Here is a 17,605-nt window from a genome sequence, read left to right on the forward strand (position 1 = left end):
AGCTTCCCTAGCTGTGACCGGCTCCTGAGGGCACAATTTCTAAACGGAGTCTGGTAGGAGGGGCATGGAGGGAGGAGCCAGCCCACACTATTAAACTCTTGGTGTCAATGGCTCCTGGTGGACCCGTCTACACCCCATGGTACTAATATGGACCCCAGCATCCTCTAGGACATGAGAGAAACATACATTCAGATGCAGTAGTTACTGGTAAACAGTTCATAAACGCCTCCCATTGCAAAAATATATATTCTATAATTATATATTTTTATTACTGGAGCTTAAACATTAAAATGTAATAGCAACTATGCATCCATCCTATGTAGTATTCAGTCTACCATTGTATTATTTAATCTATTCCTTTCCACTCACATCAGTCCACTTTTATTTAGAGAAAAGCGGATATGGTTGAGATTGTTGAAATTACATAGGCCAATAAGAAAATACCCTCAAGTGTTTACCTGAAAAGAGCTCTGGAGCCATGTGTATAGGAGTTCCCACAATGCTGCCAGACATCATAGCTTCCGGTTTGCAGAAACCCAAATCAGTGATCTTTGCTCTGTTCTTCTTGTCCAACTGTAAGAAAGAGACAACCTACTACTAGTGACATGTACTAACTACTTCCTTACCACACACTTATAAAACCACAACACATCTGCAGCCCCGCCATCCCTCTGCTCGGTTTAGTTCACCTATACCATGGAGCAGATCACCAGTATCAACAGCCGAGCAGACATTGGTTCAATTTGGTCACTCTGGTTGAACTATCAATGTCTCTTCCCCCTAATCCTTTAGTCAATAAACAGGTGCTGCCTCCCCCCCCCCACCCCCAACACTAAACTTGATAGGAGAAAGAGGATGGGTTTCAGTCTATACTCTCTGCTAATCTATTATCAGACATGTTCACTCTAGGTTCTTTCAACCCCAGGTATGATCTCTCAGACAAACTTGATTACTTATCAAATTCATATGGTTTGAGGATTACATGATGTTCTCCTGACAACTTTTCTTTTTGTACCCCCCTCCAAAAAAAAAAAAAAAATTATCTACAAAAACCATAAAACGGAATGTTTTATAAATTCAAATGATATTTTATTATATTATACTGTATATACCTACATACATATACACGTCAATCAGCCATAAACATTAAAACCACATGCCTAATATTGTATAGATCTCTCTGGTGCTGCCAAACTTGCTCTAACCCATCGAGGCATGTACTTCACAAGATCTCTGAAGGTATCCTGTGGTATCTGGCACCAATACATTGGCAGTACATCCTTCAAGTACTGTAAATTGCGAGCAGGGGCCTCCGTGGCTCAGACTTGTTGTTTTTTTCAGGACATACCACAGATGCTCTATCGGATTGAGATCAGAAATATTTGGTGGACAAGTCAACAACTTAAACTCTTTGTCATGTTCCTTAAATCATTCCTGAACAATTTTTGCAATTTGGCAAGGCAGGATCCTGCTAAAAGAAGCCATGACCATCAGGGAATACTGTTGCCATGAAGAAGTATATTTCATCCGTAACAATGTTTAGGCAGGAGGTACATGGCAATGTGACATCCACATGAATGCCAGAACCCAAGGTTTCCCAACAGAACATTGACCAGGGCATCACTGCCAGCTGTGCATTCTGGTGCCATCTCTTCACCAGGTAAACAATGTACACACACCCGACTGTCCACATGATGAATCATCTTTTCTTTTACATCATACCAGTCGACCACCTTCCATTGCTCCATGGTCCAGTCCTGATGCTCACATGCCTATTGTAGATGCTTTCTGTGTTGGTCAGCATGGGCACACACGGGTCTTGAGTTATGCAGCGAGCTGCAATGCACTGTATGTTCTCACAAATTTCGATTCCAGCCAGCATTAACTTTCCAGCAATTTGTGTTACAGTAGCAGGCGCGTAGCCTTTACTCCTTATGCACATCAATGAGCCTTGGGCTCACATGACGCTATTGCTTGTTCACCGGATGTCCTTCCTTTGACCACTTTTGGTAGATACTAACCACTGTACACACAGGGTATACCCCACAAGACCTGCCATTTTGGAGATGTTCTGGTCCAGTCATCCAGCCAATTTTGGCTCAGATCCTTGCCCATTTTCCCCCACTTTCAACACAGTAACTTTAACAACGGACTGTCCACTTGCTGCTTAATATATCCCACTCCTAGACAGATGCCACTGTAATGAGACAATCAATTTTCACTTCATCTGTGCGCTCCTTTAATGTAACGGCTGATCGTATAATAGTTAATAGATTATATTAATCAAAATACACACCTGAAAATGGTGTTCACTATTGGGTCAAAGCTCCAGAACGCTAAGATTTTCAGTACGGGTAAATTAGCCCAGACGGCGCTCTGCATTGTTAGTTTGCCTATCGCAGGAAGTTACTGGATGAATTTAGTCATTTATGCCCATAATAGGTGCCATAATACTCCAGTTGTCAGTATTAAAGGAAAAATGGCATCCATTACTAAGCCCTAACACTTGTTACAATTTAATGAGACAGAGGTATGGAAATAGCACCACCAAAGGTTTGTGCATCATCTCTAAAGCCACTATTGTAAAAGGGACAATAATGGATTTCTTTTGCTCTATTGTAACTAGCACAAAGTTCCCTCTCTCTCTACATACAAATTTCAGGGAAAAAGAATCTGTTACCCCTTGCTTACTCATGTTTTCATTCTATAACATCTAAGCATTCCTACAGTGTTTTCATACCCTGCCTTCCCAATGATGAAACAATACAATCGCTTGGGGGGTGTGACATGATCACCACATTTCTATTACATAGACAGAAGAACTTTGGGATTATGGGAAAGACCCATCATTTATAGCAACTGAAGTAATATGTTCTGCAAGATAACGAAATAGCATCAACATTGAAAATTAGGTAGTCCTTTAACAATATTGACATACTGACCCATGGTTGACTTTAGAGAGAAAAAAAAAACCCTACACAAAATTAAGCCTCTACAGGCAATCCTATGCATACGATACATACTAAATTACATCCCATAAGATTTCAGTACCTAGATGAAGATTTTCTCTAAATAATTCTAAATGCTGTGCAACATATAATAACTATTTAGGTCTTGCACACAGGAAACTACAGGCAATTTTAAAAAGGCATTTTTTTTTTTTTAAATAAATGATTTACAAAAAATAGGATTTTGGTTACCCACCAGTAAATCCTTTTCTCGTAGTCCGTAGAGGATGCTGGGGTCCATATTAGTACCATGGGGTATAGACGGTCCACCAGGAGCCATTGGCACTTTAAGAGTTTAATAGTGTGGGCTGGCTCCTCCCTCTATGCCCCTCCTACCAGACTCAGTCTAGAAACTGTGCCCGAGGAGACGACATACTTCAAAAGAAGCAATTACACAGATAGTGGCGAGATTCATACCAGCTCACACAACATGAGAATCCGGCCAACATGCCGGAACAACTTCAGCAACAGCTGAAACAGTAAATAACACAGAACTTACATAGGAACCAGGTAACACTGAACCATAAAACCAATGCAGGAAAATGAAGCGCTGGGCGGGCGCCCAGCATTCTCTATGGACTACGAGAAAAGGATTTACCGGTAGCTAACCAAAATCCTATTTTCTCTTACGTCCTAGAGGATGCTGGGGTCCATATTAGTACCATGGGGATGTACCAAAGCTCCCAGTACGGGAGGGAGAGCGCGGAGGCTCATGCAAGACTGCTTGACCAAACTTGAGGTCATCAGAGGCCAAAGTATCGAATTTGTAAAACTTGGCAAACGTGTTCGACCCAGACCAAGTAGCTGCTCGGCAGAGTTGTACCGCCGAGACACCCCGGGCAGCCGCCCAGGAAGAGACCATTTTAAGAGTAGAGTGGGCCTTTACAGATTTCGGACACGGCAATCCTGCCAAGGAATAAGCATGCTAGATAGTGAACCTGATCCAGCGGGAAATCGACTGCTTGGAAGCAGGACATCCAGTTTTCTTTGGATCATAGAGGACAGAGAGTCACTTTTCCTATGATGAGCCGTCCTCTTCACGTAAATCTTCAAAGTCCTTACTACATCCAAGGCCTTTGAAGTAATTGAGGAGTCAGTAGCCACTGGCACCACAATAGGTTGGTTGATGTGGAAAACAGACACAACCTTAGGTAGGAACTGTGGACGAGTCCTAAGTTCCGCCCTATCTTCATGGAATATCAGATAGGGGCTTTTACAAGATAAAGCCCCCAATTCCGACATGTGTCGCGCAGAAGCCAAGGCCAACAAGGTGACCGTCTTCCATGTGAGAAACTTGATGTCAGCCTCCTGTAGAGGCTCAAACCAAGCAGATTGCAGGAACTGCAACACCACATCAAGATCCCATGGAGCCGTAGGCGCCACAAAGGGAGGCTGGATGTGCAGAACCCCTTTCAAAAAGGTCTGAACCTCAGGAAGAACAGCCAAATGTTTCTGGAAGAAGATGGACAAAGGAGAGATCTGGACCTTGATGGAGCCCAGTCTCAGTCCCATATCCACACCTGCTTGCAGGAAAAGGAGAAAACGTCCAGGTTGAAACACCACCGCCGGAAACTTCTTGGCCTCAAACCAAGAAACATATTTCTTCCAAATGCGATGTTAATGTTTAGACGTTACCCCCTTCCTGGCCTGTATCAGGGTAGGGATGACTTCACTTGGGATACCTTTCCGAGCTAAGATCTGGCACCCAACCGCCATGCCGTCAAACGTAGCCGCGGTAAGTCTCGATAAGCGAACTGCCCCTGCAGAAGCAGATACTCCCGAAGAGGTAAAGGCCGTGGATCTTCCAGCAGAAGATCCGCGTACCAAGCCAGTCCGGAGCAATGAGGATTGCCAGAACCTTTGTTCTTCTTACGAGCCGAAGAACCTTTGGTATCAGAGAAAGTGGAGGGAACACATAAACTGACTTGAACACCCACGGTGTTACCAGAGCGTCCACAGGCACTGCCTGTGGGTTTCTTGACCTGGAACAGTACCTCCGTAGCTTCTTGCTGAGGTGTGAGACCATCATGTCTACGTGGGGAACACCCCACCAACCGGTTACCTCCTCGAACACCTCCGGATGGATGTCCCACTTCACCGGATGGAGATCATGTCTGCTGAGGAAGTCTGCTTCCCAGTTGTCTACTCACGGAATGAAGATTGCCGACATCGTCACTGCATGCCTTTCTGCCCAGATGAGGATTTTTGACACCTCTGACATGGCAGCCCTGCTCTTCGTTCCGCCTTGTCTGTTTATGTAGACCACCGTGGCACATTGTCCGATTGCACCTGAACAGCCCGATCCTGTAGAAGGTGTGCTGCTTGTAGAAGGGCGTTGTAAACGGCCCTGAGTTCTAGGATGTTTATTGGGAGAAGTGACTCTTGATCCGACCATCGTCCCTGAAAGGTTTCCCCCAGAGCGACCGCTCCCCAACCTCTTAGACTTGCATCTGTGGTTAAAAGGATCCAGTCTTGAATTCCGAACCTTCTCCCTTCCAGAAGGCGCGGAAGTTGCAGCCACCAGAGGAGCGAAATCCTGGCTTTCGGTGACAGGCGTATCCTCTTGTACATGTGTAGGTGAGAGCCCGACCACTGATCCAAGAGGTCCAGCTGAAAGGGTCGACCATGAAACCTGCCGTACTGCAGAGCCTCGTAGGCAGCAACCATTTTCCCCAGAAGGCGTATGCACTGATGAACAGATACCCGGGTAGGCTTCTGGACCTCCCGGACCATTGCTTAAATCACCAACACTTTCTCCACCGGGAGAAATACCCTCTACACTTCCGTGTTGAGGATCATTCCCAGGAAAGACAGCCGACTTGTCGACTCCAGATGAGACTTCGGAAGTTTAGGAACCAACCGTGCCTCCTGAGCAGCTGTGTCGTGAGCGCGATGGATCGCAACAACCTCTCCCTGGAAGACGCCTTGATCAGGAGATCGTCCAGACATGGAATTATGTTCACCCCCTGTTTGCGGAGAACCATCATCTCCACCATCACCTTGGTGAAGATCCTCGGAGCTGTGGAAAGGCCAAACGGCAGCGCCTGGAACGGATAATGATCGTACATCAGCACAAACCTGAGATATGCCTGATGCGGCGCCCAAATGGGAATGTGGAGGTAAGCATCCTTGATGTCCAGGGACACCAGGAACTCACCCTCCGACAGTCCTGAGATGACAGCTCTCAGAGATTCCATTTTGAATTTAAACTCCTTGAGATAAGGGTTCAAAGATTTTAAGTTTAGAATAGGCCGTATCAGTACCACAAAAAGCTTCGAATAATAACCCTTGTTCCGCTGCTGAAGTGGGACAGGAACAATGACCTCTGACACCAATTTTCTGATGGCCTCCAGAAGAATTGTCCTGTCTGCCAGCAGAGCTGGCAAGCCTGACTTGAAGAAACGGTGAGGCGGGGGATTTTGAAACTCCAGTCTGTACCCTCTGGACACTATATCCAGAACCCAAGGGTCCAGACCAGATGACACCCAGACGTGGCTGAACTGTCGGAGTCTGCCCCCATCTGACCTTCCTCCAGGCCTAGCTGTCCACCTTCATGCGGAGGACTTAGGGGTATCAGAAGCGGCCTTCTAGGCTTGGGAACCTGCGGGAGCGGTTTTCTTTCCTTTGGCACGACCACCTCTGAAGGAGGTGTTCGAAGGCTAATTCTTTCTAGGCCTCGTGGGCCGAAAGGACTGTGACGTGGTAGATGAAAAGGGCTTCTTCGTAGCCGATGCAGCTGAGGGGAGAAAAGGAGACTTACCCACGGTAGCCGTGGCAATCCACGCATCCAGTGCCATCCCAAAGAGAGCCTGTCCTTTGTATGGTAGGCCTTCCACACACTTCCTGGATTCCGCGTCCGCAGATCAGCTGCGCAGCCAGAGACCTCTGCGAGCCGAGACGGACATGGAGGAGATCCCCGTAGCCATGGAACCCAGGTCCTTCATGGAATCCACCAGGAACCCTGCAGAATCCTGAATATTACGTAAAAATAAATAAACGTCACCCAGCGTAGTCGATTCCTACTGCAGAGTGATTGACCACCTGGCAATAGCTTTAGCAATCCAAGCACAGGCTATAGTAGGCCGCAATATAGCCCCTGAAGCCGTGTAAATGGATTTCAGCGTAGCAACCACCTTGCGATCTTCCGGGTCCTTTAACGCGGTAGATCCCGGGACCGGTAATACCACCTGTTTGGACAGTCGGGCGTCGACTATCGGCAGGGACTCCCATCTGTTCCTATCTTCCTCTGGGAAGGGAAAAGCCACCAAGACCCTCTTGGGAATCTGGAATTTCTTTTCCGGAGTTTCCCATGCCTTTTCAAAGATAGCATTTAATTCTTTTGATGCCGGGAAAGTGAGGGGGGGCTTCTTATGATCTGTGAAGAAGGCCTCCTCCACCTGTTCCGGAGCTGTGTCCAAAATGTGTAAAACATCCCGAACAGCCCTAATCATCAACTGCACCCCCTTGGCAAGTGATGCTGTCCCCCTCGACACATCCCCGTCACCGTCTGCAGCATCAGAGTCGGTGTCAGTGTCATCCTGCATAATTGCAAGTGCACGTTTGTGAGAATGTATCGCAGGGGACCCCGAGGAGGCAGTATCAGACCATACAACCATAGAGGACTGGAGGACTTGAGTGGCATGCTCAGTCCTAGCAACTATCAGAAATCTGAGAAATAGTCCCCTCTCAGAGAGACTACCCATTCTGGCTCTCTAGCTGGGATCTGTGCTAAAACAGTGCAATCCTGATTACATGGAATGGAGTCTTCCTGGGAAAACAAATCCTCTGCAGCATATGAAACAGTGTCCCTAGACATGTAGCACACACATTCAAAGACCCCACAAACACACAGGGTATTATGAAGACAGAGTTTCTCCCCAAGAATGGCAGAGACACACAGAAATTGGAGCCAACCCACACACACAGCGCTATCAAAGGTATAGGGAGTCCCTTACCAGCGCTGGCTGTGTCCCTGTATACAGCCCCCCCCTTCTACAACCACCTTGGTACCGTACAGACAGATGGAGATTGCTCTGGAGGGACCTAGTTCCACTTGTAGTAAGTGCAGGCAGGAGAAAAATGGCGCTGAACGATGCAGGGTCCACTGTGAGGAGAAGCTCCGCCCCCTCAATGGCGCTGTCTTCCCGCTCACTGATAGATTATACTGTCCGGAGGAGTTGCGCTGGCCTTGATCAGCAGACCCCGACAGACTTGCAGTGGACAGTGGAGGGTTCGACGCTGGCCCAGGGCGCCCCACCGCAGTACCGCTGAGCCATCACGGAGAGCGGGTGAGACCGCGCTCCTTACCCTACGGCCGCCTGCTTCCCACTGTCCCCCCACTTGTAAGGGGGGACAGTGACTTACTCGCTCCCGAGGGGGTGGTGGCCGGCTGCCGGGGCGAGCGTTCCCCTGCGGCGGGACGCGATCAGACCCCTCTGAAGCCAAATGTTCAGTCAGCAGGACCAGTGGCTTAAGACCCCACAGGGCGGACACGGCTCAAGACCCCACAGGGCGGACACGGCTCAAGACCCCACCCCCTCAGTCCCACGCTGCAGGGAGGCTGTCGCCAGCAGCCTCCCTGTAAAACAAAAAACTCTGAAAATAAAAATGTTTACTTTTTCTAAAGAAGCTCAGTAGAGCACCCCTAGCTGTGACCGGCTCCTCCGGGCAAATTTTCTAAACCGAGTCTAGTAGGAGGGGCATAGAGGGAGGAGCCAGCCCACACTATTAAACTCAGAAAGTGCCAATGGCACCTGGTGGACCGGTCTATACCCCATGGTACTAATATGGACCCCAGCATCCTCTAGGACGTAAGAGAAATATATATATATATATATATATATATATATATATATATATATGCAGAAACAACTAAGACCCTCTAGTGCGCTGAATTGACAAGAGCTCGGACCACTGAGAAGTACCTCCTGTCAGAATAGGTAAGGAAGATAGAATGAAGAAAAAAAAACAGAATTCTCTGAGATAGTCCGCTTCCCGGAATGAACACTGCGGATATAGCCGGCAGATGGCGCTTCACCCACTGAAGAATCCGTGATTCTTCCCTCATTGCCATGCGGCTTCGAGTGCCGCCTTGATGATTTCTGTATGACACCGTGGTGGCGTTGTCCGACTGTACTTGAACAGGTCTGTTCTGTATTAGATGCTGGGCCATTGACAACGCATTGAACACTGCCCGCAGTTCCAAACTATTGATCGGGAGCAGCGACTCCTCCTTGGTCCACCGACCATGAAGAGAGTGTTGTTCTAACACTGCGCACCAACCTCTCAGACTGGCATCCGTCGTCAGAAGGATCCAGTTGGATATCCAGAAGGGACGGCACCTGCTCAATTGTTGGTCCTGAAGCCACCAGCTCAGTGACAGGCGGACCTCCGGAGACAATGAGATCATGTGAGATCTGATCCAGTGAGGCAGGCCATCCCACTTGGTCAGAATTAACTTCGGCAGAGGGCGAGAGTGGAATTGAGCATACTCCACCATGTCGAAAGCAGACACCATGAGACCCAGCACTTGCATTGACGAATGTATCGACACTTGCGGACGAGATAGGAAGCATCGAATCCTGTCCTGAAGCTTCAGGACTTTCTCCTGAGACAGGAACAACCGTTGGTTTTGAGTATCCAGTAACGCTCCCAGATGTAACATGCTCTGAGCAGGAACCAGTGAGGATTTCTTCCAGATGATCAGCCACACGTAGGCTTTCATGCACTGAACCGTCAAATTGAGATGACAGAGGAGAAGTTCTGGGGAATTTGCCAGAATCAACAAATCGTCGGTAGGATACTGACCCCTTGACGGCGGAGTGTACCCATCATGACCGCTATAATTTTGGTGAAAATTCGGGGTGCCGTTGTCAAACCAAAGGGTACCGCACAAAATTGGTAATGAAGGTTGCCCACCGCAAACATCAGGTACTGCAAATGAGATACCACAATAGGAATATGTAGGAAGGCATCATGTATGTCCAGGGAGACCATATAGTCCACAGGCTCCAAGGCCAGAACAATAGAGCACAGCATTTCCATCCGAAACTTGGAGACCCGCACATGCTTGTTCAAGGACTTCAGATTGAGAATGGGCCACAAGGACTAGGAACAGTGGTGAATAGTACCCTTTGCCTCCCTGAGCCAGAGGCACCTGTACTACCACTCCTGTGGTCAGGAGGGAATGTACCACAGAGTGCAGAGGCACATCGGTCAGGCAAAATCGATGAGGGGGGCGATTCTTGAAGGGTATGGCGTAACCTCGAGCGACGACTTCCCTCACCCAGGTATCTGAAGTGGTCTTCAACCATTCCTGGGCAAAACCTAGAAGTCGGCCCCCCACCCTGGGATTCCCCCAGAGGGAGGCCCGCCCCATCATGCAGCAGGCTTGTCAGTTTTGGAAGCTAGCTGACGGGCGGCCCAGACACGCTTCGGTCTGGAAGCACGAGCTTGCTTTGGGTACGCCTGACCTTTTGCTTTTCCTGGAGGACGAAAGGGCCGAGGTAAAGTACTTTCAGCCTTCTGAGCAGAAGGAGCCGTACTAGGTAGGCAAGTTGATTTAGCAGTAGCCAGATCAGCCACAATCTTATGGAGGTCTTCTCCAAAGAGAATGTCTCCCTTGAAAGGAAGCACCTCCAGGGTTTTCTTGGAATCCACATCCACCGACCAGGATCTCAACCAAAAGGATACATCTGGCCAAGACGGATGTAGTAGCAGCCTTGGCCGAGAGCACCCCGGCATCGGAGGCCGCCTCCTTAAGGCACAGAGAAGCCGTGGTAATATACGAGAAACATTGTCGAGCATGCTCATATGCGTTGGAAGGCAGTACCGCCTCAGGCTCATGAGCCCGCGCCTCAACAGCTTCAGCAAACCAAGTTGCTGCAATGTTTCGCCTATGCACAGACCCCGTTAGGGTATAAATCACTTTTAAACAATGCTCCACATGTCTATCCGTCGGTTCCTTCAGAGAGGTGACGGTAGTTACTGGCAGAGCAGAGGAAACAACCATACACACCACATGAGAATCTACGGGCGGAGGAGTTTCCCAATTCTTACATACTGTATCTCCGCAGAGAGGATAGCGAGCCAACAGTCTTAGTCGGTGTGAATTTTGTCCCCGGACGTATGTCAACTAGGTGTTCAGAATGAGGTAAAACTTGTTTAACCACCTTCTTACGTTTAAACCTATCCGGTTTCTTAGAGACAGTCTTAGATTTAGTCAGTGACCGGTTCAAATGCTGTAATTGAGTGGAGATTTGATCTGCCCATGGCGGATTAATAGCAGGGACCATAAACTGCTGCAGTGGCACAGGTGGTCCCCACAGGGGGTGCCAATTTAGTTATAAGCGTGTTTAGTAGCATGGAAAATGTAGCCCAAGGTGGGTCCTTTGAAGCCCCAGGTGCTACCGACCCACTGGGGGGGTAAGGAACCCAAAGAACCTGAACTCTCAGCTGCCATATTATCCTCCATCACGTCCACAGCCTCACTACCACGCAATGTGGGAGAAGCCCCAGCGTCGTCGCCACGTGGAGCAGACATAACAATGTGCACAATATCAGGCAACAAGGTGTAGCAGCAATATACCTAGCAAGAACACTCAGTGAAGTGTGACTATGACAGCACAAACCGGGAGTTCGAGATATAAATCTATATAGTGACTATAAATCACAAGTAAAAATACATAGCAAGTATATCTTGTGATACAATCCAATATTAAACGGAAAGAAACCTGATACACTTAGCCCCCTCCGGTATAGCAATATAGGAGTAGCCCACCGAGTGAAATGTCCTTTAATAAGGCAACCACGCAGCAGCAACATGCACACACACATATATAGTCACAAGCGTACCATGCAGAAATTATGCACCATAAAACTGCACTGGACTAGTAATACAAAGTAATACTCAGTATGGCTATATGTGAACAATAGATATAACAAAGCACAGTAGATATTGGATGTATATCACAGGATGTTTGTACCACACAACCCTAAATGTATGCACTCTTTCTTAACTAACACTGTCCCAGTGACAGGTAGAATACTTAAGGGTCCTGTATGAAGCACAGCACTGGCAATCAGGCAGTTCTACAGAGGAGGATTTGCCCCAGCAGTCCCAGGAACAGTTCAGCTCAATCTGTGATGGCTGCTGGTCGGGAGTGGAGAGAAATGCAGCTCCAGGGCAAGAACATTTGCAGAAATGGCGCCCTGGGGCTGGGGGGAGGGGTCACAGGTCCGACCTGCTCCCTCTGCCAGCATCCCCACTGGGCACTGCGGGCAGTGAAAAGCAGGGTTTATACAAAAAAAAGAAACCAGACCTTAATTGTCCCTGGTGGCTAGTGGAGCAGCTGCCCAGTAATCAGTGTCCACACCAGCGCGCGCGGCCCGCCTCCTACAGCCACGCTGGATCACGGTAAAGTGCAGCCAAAGAGACCCCTTACCTCCCCGTACCTGCGGCCCCACGATCCGGGAGCACGGCGGTGTGTGTGTGACTGACCGTTTAAAGGAACCTGAGCCTCCGCTGCAGCGACCCGGCAAACAGGGCGCAGGAGTATACAGCGCCGCTGGGGGTGACGGAGCTGAAGACAGAAAGGTCTATGAGACTTAACCTGCTGCAGCTCTTGTAGTCTGTCAGATGAATCTTCATGTTCTTTCTTTCAAATAAAGCTATCAATAGGCTGCCTGAGGCAGCCCTCCTGTTAAGTGCCTGCTTACTGCATGGCACCAACTTACAAACTGAGCTCAAGTGCATGGAGGCGGGGTTATAGAGGAGGCGGCGCTGTGCATTTTGGGAACAGTCAACAGCTTTGAGCCTGTTGGTGTCTCGGATCAAGATCCTACTCTACACCCCGATGTTAATCCTTGTGGAGCCCACTGTACCCCGAAAAGAAAAATAAGAATTTACTCACCGGTAATTCTATTTCTCGTAGTCCGTAGTGGATGCTGGGAACTCCGCAAGGACCATGGGGAATAGCGGCTCCGCAGGAGTCTGGGCACAACTAAAAGAAAGCTTTTAGACTACCTGGTGTGCACTGGCTCCTCCCACTATGACCCTCCTCCAAGCCGCAGTTAGGATACTGTGCCCGGAAGAGCTGACACAATAAGGAAGGATTTTGAATCCCGGGTAAGACTCATACCAGCCACACTAATCACACCGTATAACTCGTGATACCATATCCAGTTAACAGTATGAAACATAACTGAGCTTCTCAACAGATGGCTCGTAACAATAACCCTTTAGTGAACAATAACTATGTACAAGTATTGCAGACAATCCGCACTTGGGACGGGCGCCCAGCATCCACTACGGACTACGAGAAATAGAATTACCGGTGAGTAAATTATTTTTTTCTCTGACGTCCTAGTGGATGCTGGGAACTCCGTAAGGACCATGGGGATTATACCAAAGCTCCCAAACGGGCGGGAGAGTGCGGATGACTCTGCAGCACCGAATGAGAGAACTCAAGGTCCTCCTCAGCCAGGGTATCAAATTTGTAGAATTTCGCAAACGTGTTTGCCCCTGACCAAGTAGCAGGTAAGCAAAGTTGTAAAGCCGAGACCCCTCGGGCAGCCGCCCAAGATGAACCCACCTTCCTTGTAGAATGGGCTTTAACTGATTTAGGATGCGGCAGTCCAGCCGCAGAATGCGCCAGCTGAATTGTGCTACAAATCCAGCGAGCAATAGTCTGCTTAGAAGCAGGAGCACCCAGTTTGTTGGGTGCATACAGGATAAATAGCGAGTTAGTTTTCCTGACTCCAGCCGTCCAGGAAACATACATTTTCAAGGCCCTGACTACGTCCAGTAACTTGGAATCCTCCAAGTCACTAGTAGCCGTAGGCACTACAATAGGTTGGTTCAAATGAAAAGCAGATACCATCTTAGGGAGAAACTGGGGACGAGTCCTCAATTCTGCCCTATCCATATGGAAAATCAGATAAGGGCTTTTAAATGACAAAGCCGCCAATTCTGATACACGCCTGGCCGAAGCCAAGGCCAATAACATGACCACTTTCCACGTGAGATATTTTAGATCCACGGTCTTTAGTGGCTCAAACCAATGTGATTTTAGGAAATCCAACACCACGTTGAGATCCCAGGGTGCCACTGGAGGCACAAAAGGGGGCTGAAGATGCAGCACTCCTTTTACAAATGTCTGAACTTCAGGTAGTGAAGCTAGTTCTTTTTGGAAGAAAATCGACAGAGCCGATATCTGTACCTTAATGGAGCCTAATTTTAGGCCCATAGTCACTCCTGCCTGTAGGAAGTGCAGAAATCGACCCAGCTGAAATTCCTCTGTTGGGGCCTTATTGGCCTCACACCAAGCAACATATTTCCGCCATATGCGGTGATAATGTTTTACAGTTACATCTTTCCTGGCTTTAATCAGCGTAGGAATGACATCCTCCGGAATGCCCTTTTCCTTCAGGATCCGGCGTTCAACCGCCATGCCGTCAAACGCAGCCGCGGTAAGTCTTGGAACAGACAGGGCCCCTGCTGCAGAAGGTCCTGTCTGAGCGGCAGAGGCCATGGGTCCTCTGAGATCATCTCTTGAAGTTCCGGGTACCAAGCTCTTCTTGGCCAATCCGGAACCACGAGTATTGTCCTTACTCCTCGTTTTCTTATTATTCTCAGTAACTTTGGTATGAGAGGCAGAGGAGGGAACACATAAACTGACTGGTACACCCACGGTGTCACTAGAGCGTCCACCGCTATCGCCTGAGGGTCCCTTGACCTGGCGCAATATCTCTCTAGTTTTTTGTTTAGGCGGGACGCCATCATGTCCACCTGTGGCCGTTCCCAACGATTCACAATCAGTGTGAAGACTTCTGGATGAAGTCCCCACTCTCCCGGGTGGAGGTCGTGCCTGCTGAGGAAGTCTGCTTCCCAGTTGTCCACTCCCGGAATGAACACTGCTGACAGTGCTAGCACGTGATTTTCCGCCCATCGGAGAATCCTTGTGGCTTCTGCCATTGCCGTCCTGCTTCTTGTGCCGCCCTGTCGGTTTACATGGGCGACCGCCGTGATGTTGTCTGACTGGATCAGTACCGGCTGGTGTAGAAGCAGGGGTTTTGCCTGACTTAGGGCATTGTAAATGGCCCTTAGTTCTAGAATATTTATGTGTAGGGAAGTCTCCTGACTCGACCATAGTCCTTGGAAGTTTCTTCCCTGTGTGACTGCCCCCCAGCCTCGAAGGCTGGCATCCGTGGTCACCAGGACCCAGTCCTGTATGTTGAATCTGCGGCCCTCTAGGAGATGAGCACTCTGCAGCCACCACAGCAGAGACACCCTGGTTCTTGGAGACAGGGTTATTAGCCGATGCATCTGAAGATGCGATCCGGACCATTGGTCCAACAGGTCCCATTGAAAGATTCTGGCATGGAACCTGCCGAAAGGAATTGCTTCGTAAGAAGCCACCATCTTTCCCAGGACTCGCGTGCAGTGATGCACCGACACCTGTTTTGGTTTCAAGAGGTCTCTGACTAGAGATGACAGCTCCTTGGCTTTCTCCTCCGGGAGAAACACTTTTTTCTGGACTGTGTCCAGAATCATTCCCAGGAACAGTAGACGTGTCGTCGGAACCAGCTGTGACTTTGGAATATTCAGAATCCAACCGTGCTGGTGTAGCACCTCCTGAGATAGTGCTACTCCTACCAACAACTGCTCCCTGGATCTCGCCTTTATTAGGAGATCGTCCAAGTACGTGATAATTAAAACTCCCTTTTTTCGAAGGAGTATCATCATTTCCGCCATTACCTTGGTAAACACCCTCGGTGCCGTGGACAGTCCAAACGGCAGCGTCTGGAATTGGTAATGGCAATTTTGTACCGCAAATCTGAGGTACTCCTGGTGAGGATGATAAATGGGGACATGCAGGTAAGCATCCTTGATGTCCAGGGATACCATGTAATCCCCCTCGTCCAGGCTTGCAATAACCGCCCTGAGCGATTCCATCTTGAACTTGAATTTTTTTATGTATGTGTTCAAGGATTTCAAATTTAAAATGGGTCTCACCGAACCGTCCGGTTTCGGTACCACAAACAGTGTGGAATAGTAACCCCGTCCTTGTTGAAGTAGGGGCACCTTGACTATCACCTGCTGGGAATACAGCTTATGAATTGCCTCTAGCACAGCCTCCCTGCCTGAGGGAGTTGTTGGAAAGGCAGATTTGAGGAAACGGCGGGGGGGGAGACGCCTCGAATTCCAGCTTGTACCCCTGAGATACTACTTGCAAGATCCAGGGATCCACCTGTGAGCGAGCCCACTGATCGCTGAAATTTTTGAGGCGGCCCCCCACCGTACCTGGCTCCGCCTGTGGAGCCACACCGTCATGCGGTGGACTTGGAAGAAGCGGGGGAGGACTTTTGCTCCTGGGAACCTGCTGTTTGTTGCAGCCTTTTTCCCCTACCTCTGCCTCTGGACAGAAAGGACCCGCCTTTTCCTCGCCTGTTTTTCTGGGTCCGAAAGGACTGTACCTGATAAAACGGCGCTTTTTTAGGCTGTGAGGGAACATGGGGTAAAAATGCTGACTTCCCAGCTGTCGCTGTGGAAACTAGGTCCGAGAGACCATCCCCGAATAACTCCTCACCCTTATAAGGCAAAACTTCCATGTGCCTTTTGGAATCTGCATCCCCTGTCCACTGCCGAGTCCATAAGCCTCTCCTAGCAGAAATGGACAATGCACTTATTTTAGATGCCAGCCGGCAGATCTCCCTCTGTGCATCTCTCATGTATAAGACTGAGTCTTTTATATGCTCTATGGTTAGCAGAATAGTGTCCCTGTCTAGGGTGTCAATATTTTCTGACAGGGAATCTGACCATGCAGCGGCAGCACTACACATCCATGCTGACGCAATAGCTGGTCTAAGTATAATGCCTGAGTGTGTATATACAGACTTCAGGATCGCCTCCTGCTTTCTATCCGCAGGCTTCTTCAGGGCGGCCGAAGTGCCACCTTTTTAGACAAACGTGTGAGCGCTTTATCCACCCTAGGAGGTGTTTCCCAACGTGCCCTATCCTCTGGCGGGAAAGGGAACGTCATTAGTAATTTTTTTGAGATTACCAATCTTTTATCGGGGAAAGCCCACGCTTCTTCACACACTTCATTTAATTCTTCAGATGGGGGAAAAACTACGGGTAGTTTTTTCTCCCCAAACATAATACCCTTTTTAGTGGTACCTGGGTTTATATCCGAAATGTGTAACACCTCTTTCATTGCCTCAATCATGCAACGAATGGCCCTAGTGGACATTAGATTAGACTCATCGTCGTCGACACTGGTATCAGTATCCGTGTCGACATCTGCGTCTGCCATCTGAGGTAGCGGGCGTTTTAGAGCCCCTGATGGCCTGTGAGACACCTGGGCAGGCACGAGCTGAGAAGCCGGCTGTCCCGCATTTGGCATGTCGTCAAAATTTGTGTGTAAGGAGTCGACACTTGCACGTAATTCCTTCCATAAAACCATCCACTCAGGTGTCTGCCCCGCAGGGGGTGACATCACTTCTATAGGCATCTGCTCCGCCTCCACATAATTTTCCTCATCAAACATGTCGACACAGCCGTACCGACACACCGCACGCACACCGGGAATGCTCTA

General features: G+C 48.8%; 1 protein-coding gene across 5 annotated transcripts in view; it reads right to left on the bottom strand.

The window, feature by feature from the left end:
* Positions 1-17,605, bottom strand: part of DSTYK (dual serine/threonine and tyrosine protein kinase) — a 403,908-nt gene that overhangs the window by 12,495 nt on the left and 373,808 nt on the right. For all 5 annotated transcript variants that reach the window (XM_063955101.1, XM_063955098.1, XM_063955100.1 and 2 more), the window contains one exon: positions 459-573. In XM_063955101.1, the coding sequence (XP_063811171.1) occupies positions 459-573 (115 nt within the window). The remainder of the gene's footprint in view (positions 1-458; positions 574-17,605) is intronic.

The sequence above is a fragment of the Pseudophryne corroboree genome, chromosome 2, assembly GCF_028390025.1.
Source record: "Pseudophryne corroboree isolate aPseCor3 chromosome 2, aPseCor3.hap2, whole genome shotgun sequence".
Classification (NCBI taxonomy): Eukaryota; Metazoa; Chordata; class Amphibia; order Anura; family Myobatrachidae; genus Pseudophryne; species Pseudophryne corroboree.